Below are 4,584 nucleotides of genomic sequence, written 5' to 3' on the forward strand. Positions count from 1 at the left end.
GGAACTCGATCTAGACCGTCCATTTTCATCAGATCTAATCACCACTAATCATCTCCGGCGAGACTTACACATGTGTAAGTACTTACACATGTGTAAGTTGAATAAAAACTATGATTCAGAGCGGGCTTCGCCCTTAAGGATATTCATAAACCAAAGCTGGTGGGGGTGATAGGTCATTGAGGGTGATAGGTTATAGTGTGATAGGTCATAGAAGGGTGATAGATCATAGGGGTGACCGGTGATGGGTGATCTACCTAAAAAAAGTTGTACTTAAAACATGTGTAAGTCTCGCCGGAGATGGTCGTCGTCGCCGGAGGATCATGGTGGTGGTCGGAGATGATCATGGTGGTGGTGGTGGTGGTGGTCAGAGATGATCATGGTGGTGGTGGCCAGAGAAAGAGGTAGAAGGAGTCCCTAACAGTTCTTAAAATAAAGAGTTTTTAATTTAACTTTTTCCCGTGGAAGGATATATATATATATATATATATACTTTGACTTTCATGAGCATGTGAATTTAAAGTTGGCTTATACATATGGTGAGCATACACTAGCTTCATGGTTAAATTTCGTATGATCGAGAACCCAGCTGACTTTTTTTTTCCAAATGATATGATACATTCTTGCATTTAATTTGTCTATCAAATTCTTTAGCAAATAAACATCAACGTACTATATGTGTACACAAACCGCAAGTGTATTAACGTTTAACAATTGTTTGCGTTAACAAAAAGGTAGCTCATATAAAATTTAACCATATACAGTATATTTCAATTTGGGTTTTAAATTAGTGTATTATCCTATCAAATTGCTACCAACGATCATCTTAATTTGAAAAACTTGATCAAAGAACCAACGTATATTGAAGAGTACGTACGTGTGCTTTCTGTACGTGGAGTCTCCCCCAAAGCTAATATATTATTAATTCACATGTATATTCCCTTCATGATCAATGTTACAACTTAGGTGCATGTTTGTCCCAAGTTTGCGACAATGGCTGCACCGTTCATCAATGTTTTAATTACCGGTAAATACCGGCCGGTATTACCGGTACCGGAGACCACGCCGGTATTTTAAGTCCGATATTTTTCCGGTATTTTCACTATTCAATACCGGCTGGTATTTCTGGTATTCTCGATATTTTCCGGTATTACCATACCGGTATTTCCGGTATTTTCAAAAAATAAATTTTGATTTTTTAAAAAAATTATTTTTATGATACTTTAATGTTATTTTTTGTTATTTGTGAACTTTAAAACCCATATTTTGTTATAAAATACATATTTGGTATTATTTTTGAGTAATTATAATTACATTTTGACTATTTTTGTTAAATTGTAACAAGTTTTGTAAGAATTTTACACAAAAAAATATAATAAATTAAAAATAGTCGTACCGACCGGTATAAATAAAATACCGGTTTTTAAAACATTGTCGTTCATTGTCCTTCATGCAAACCTATTTGTATCAACTCCACCACACCGTCTCCACACCAGTTTTTAAAACATTTCCGTTCATTGTCCTTGTTGCGGATAACAACCTCCACATCAACGGTTACTTCATTGGCAAGAAGAACGAAATAAACATGAGCAGGGACTTCACTTGGGTACGTACAGTCCGTTGGGGTTCTCTTCGGTAACAACAAACTACAAATGAGTGCTCAAAAGACTTCCACTTGGGACGACTCTATTGACCGTGTATCCATTGCATTCAACGGGGAAAGCATCCTTCTCCCTGAAACCGAAGGCGCCAAATGGAAATCTTCTACTACTTCAATCACTAGGATTCGTGACACCAACAATATTATCGTAGTTGAAGTTGAAAACCTCTTCAAGATTACAGCCAAAGTGGTTCCAATAACAAAAGAAGAATCAAGAACTCACAATTATGAAATAACAGACGACGATTGCTTTGCTCATCTTGATCTTAAGTTCAAGTTTTTCTCTTTGAGTAACGAAGTGGACGGGGTTTTGGGACAGACTTACAAGAGCGACTATGTGAGCAAAGTTAAAATGGGGGTGCTAATGCTGGTCATGGGAGGGGATAACAAGTTCAAGAGTTCCGATTTGTTTGCGGCCGATTGTTTTGTCGCTAAGTTTACCGGAAACCATGATCAAAGCGCTTCGTCTTTGAACTTGGAATTGCCAAGCTTGAAGTGCGAAAGTAGGGATGTGCAAATGACCCGACCCGGTCCGACCCGCAAAAAACCGGCCCGACCCGCGACCCGCGAATGCATGAAAATTGGAACCGTGACCCGGCCCGTGAAGTTACGGGTCGGGGTCGGGCGGTTCACGGGTTTCCTTCACTTTTTTTCGGTTTTTGCCTTCACCCGACCCGCGTGACCCGTGACCCGGCCCGTTGGGGCTTCGGGCGGATCGGTTCGGACCGGTTTCGGGTCGGGTGCGGGTCAACGGTTTGGATGGGTGATGTGTTGTATCAAGAGATAGACGACTATGTGAGCAAAGTTAAAATTATTTTGTTTCAAACTGTTATATATTTTATCACAAACAACTAATTATAATTGAATACGTTTTCATTTAATAAAATACAATTGAATACGTTTTCATTTAATAAGTCTTTGTCCGACACGTTTAGTCTTTATTTAATTAAAAAAAACTCGTACTTATAAAATATGAGTGTTACACCCGATGTGGGAACGAAATTCTTTTGAGGATCCATTTTCTATTAGGACCCAATTTTTTACACGACTCTAATAAATATGATAAACAACTTTTAAAATTGTCCCGTCGTAAAAAGATTTCTGGCTCGTCTCAGCAGACAGCGTTAGGTAATCAAAGCTTACCAAAATCAGAAGTGAGGAAACCCTTTCACCCAAAAGCTCTCCCGCAAATAAAATCATTAAATCAGATTTGAGCTTAGAATCTGTGATCTTAAATCAATCTCTTCATTATCCCTTTGAACGAATTAAGCCTCGGAATTGATGGTGTTATATTAAAGCACATATAGGATAGGAACACACTACAATAATTGTGTATTGCATAATGGAGGGAAAGATAAATTTGGAAGGAACCCGTGCACGTGAGGTTCTTCTCATAAAGTACTGTAATTAACGGTTAATATAACCAACTATATATATAAATTTAATTTATAATTTATAGGGTAAAATACAAAATTATCTTTGTAATACTTTGACAATTAAAAATATATTAATCATAGTGTTTTTATAACATATTCGACTTTAATGTGTATATGTACGTGTAGTGATTAACTCTATAATTTGATAGATTTAGGTTCTCGTATATTGGATTTTTTTTCTCAAAATTTTTAGAATGACGAGTATACATATTTTTAAAAATTTTATTAATATATAGACTATCTAATCAACCCGAGCCGTATAATTATAAATGTTAAAACAAAAAAGTATATAGAAATATGTATTTAATTTTGGAGAGTTCTATGTGTGTCTGGTTCAACCATATTTGCTTCTTTGCCTTGTTGTGAGGGGATTTAAGGGATACACATATCGCTCGTAATTGTTGGATCTCTGCTTGGTTGTGCACATGAACATGTTTATTACATTAGTTGGTTGATGTTTAATAGGTTTAAATGTCATTTTTACTATGTATTATCCATTTTACGTTAAAGTGTGTTATGCAGTATTTGCTGTTCTTTTTTTAATTGTAATGTAGTCAGTTGACTCAACCGACAGTATGGTCACTAAACTTTTTACCCTCTCAATCTTTTGCCTCTTTTTGGTCGGAGATTCTTCTGGAAGCAATCTCTCTACCTTCATGTAGGTGTAACCGTGTACGGTTGTCTACATTTATAACTTCCCCAATCCCGGCAGGATTGGGTACCGTTGTTGTATGTAATTTGTTGTCGATACATTATAATTTTTGATATGGAGATAACAATGTATTTGTAAAGATGAACATTAATATATAAAATCGATTAGGTGATAAAAAAAAACAAAAACAAAAACTAACTACCATAAATCAATGGTAGATATAGAATTAAAAATAAAGAGCTAGAATACAATCGATTATTTTTCATATTAATAAGGTTACAAAAATAATATTTAACAAAAGAGATAACATAGAACCTAATATGAAAAATAGTTTTTTGAAAATAAAGAAAAAGTAATTATGACATTATAAATTTGTAGAAAATAGCTTAAGAAAAAATGTTAGCATGCCACATAAAAAAAAAAATTCTAGATACAATTTTGTTTTATTTATATAAGAGAAGAGATTCTTGAGATAATCATATGATGATTATGTTGTTAACATAATCAGACTATAACATGACATGATAAACATCAAATAATACTAAACAACAATTATTACAAGATACATTTATGTAAATATATATATATATATATATATACTCAATGTTGTCTTTTCAACTAGTCCTTCAAAAAAAAAAAAAAAAATTTTACTTGTTACATGATATGTGTGTATCAGTGTAAGTAAAATGTTTGTATGGGACGGTCATTCCAGTTAAGGGGTTGGTTGTTATTGAGGAAGGGGAGGGCCCTTGCAATATATGTTCTACATTTGTGGGGTTGTCCTTTGACCTTTCAGATTTACAAATCCCTTCGAAATTATGAAATGCATATGACAGCTT

At 34.6% G+C, this 4,584-nt stretch overlaps 1 protein-coding gene across 1 annotated transcript; it reads left to right on the forward strand.

Annotated features, from left to right (window-relative positions):
• Positions 1-1,649: 1,649 nt before the first annotated feature.
• On the forward strand, positions 1,650-3,755 carry LOC122591858. The gene is made up of 2 exons (XM_043764087.1): positions 1,650-2,270; positions 3,648-3,755. The coding sequence occupies exons 1-2, from the start codon at positions 1,650-1,652 to the stop codon at positions 3,753-3,755; spliced, it is 729 nt and encodes a 242-aa protein (XP_043620022.1).
• The last annotated feature ends 829 nt before the right edge of the window (positions 3,756-4,584 follow it).

The sequence above is a fragment of the Erigeron canadensis genome, chromosome 3, assembly GCF_010389155.1.
Source record: "Erigeron canadensis isolate Cc75 chromosome 3, C_canadensis_v1, whole genome shotgun sequence".
Classification (NCBI taxonomy): domain Eukaryota; kingdom Viridiplantae; phylum Streptophyta; class Magnoliopsida; order Asterales; family Asteraceae; genus Erigeron; species Erigeron canadensis.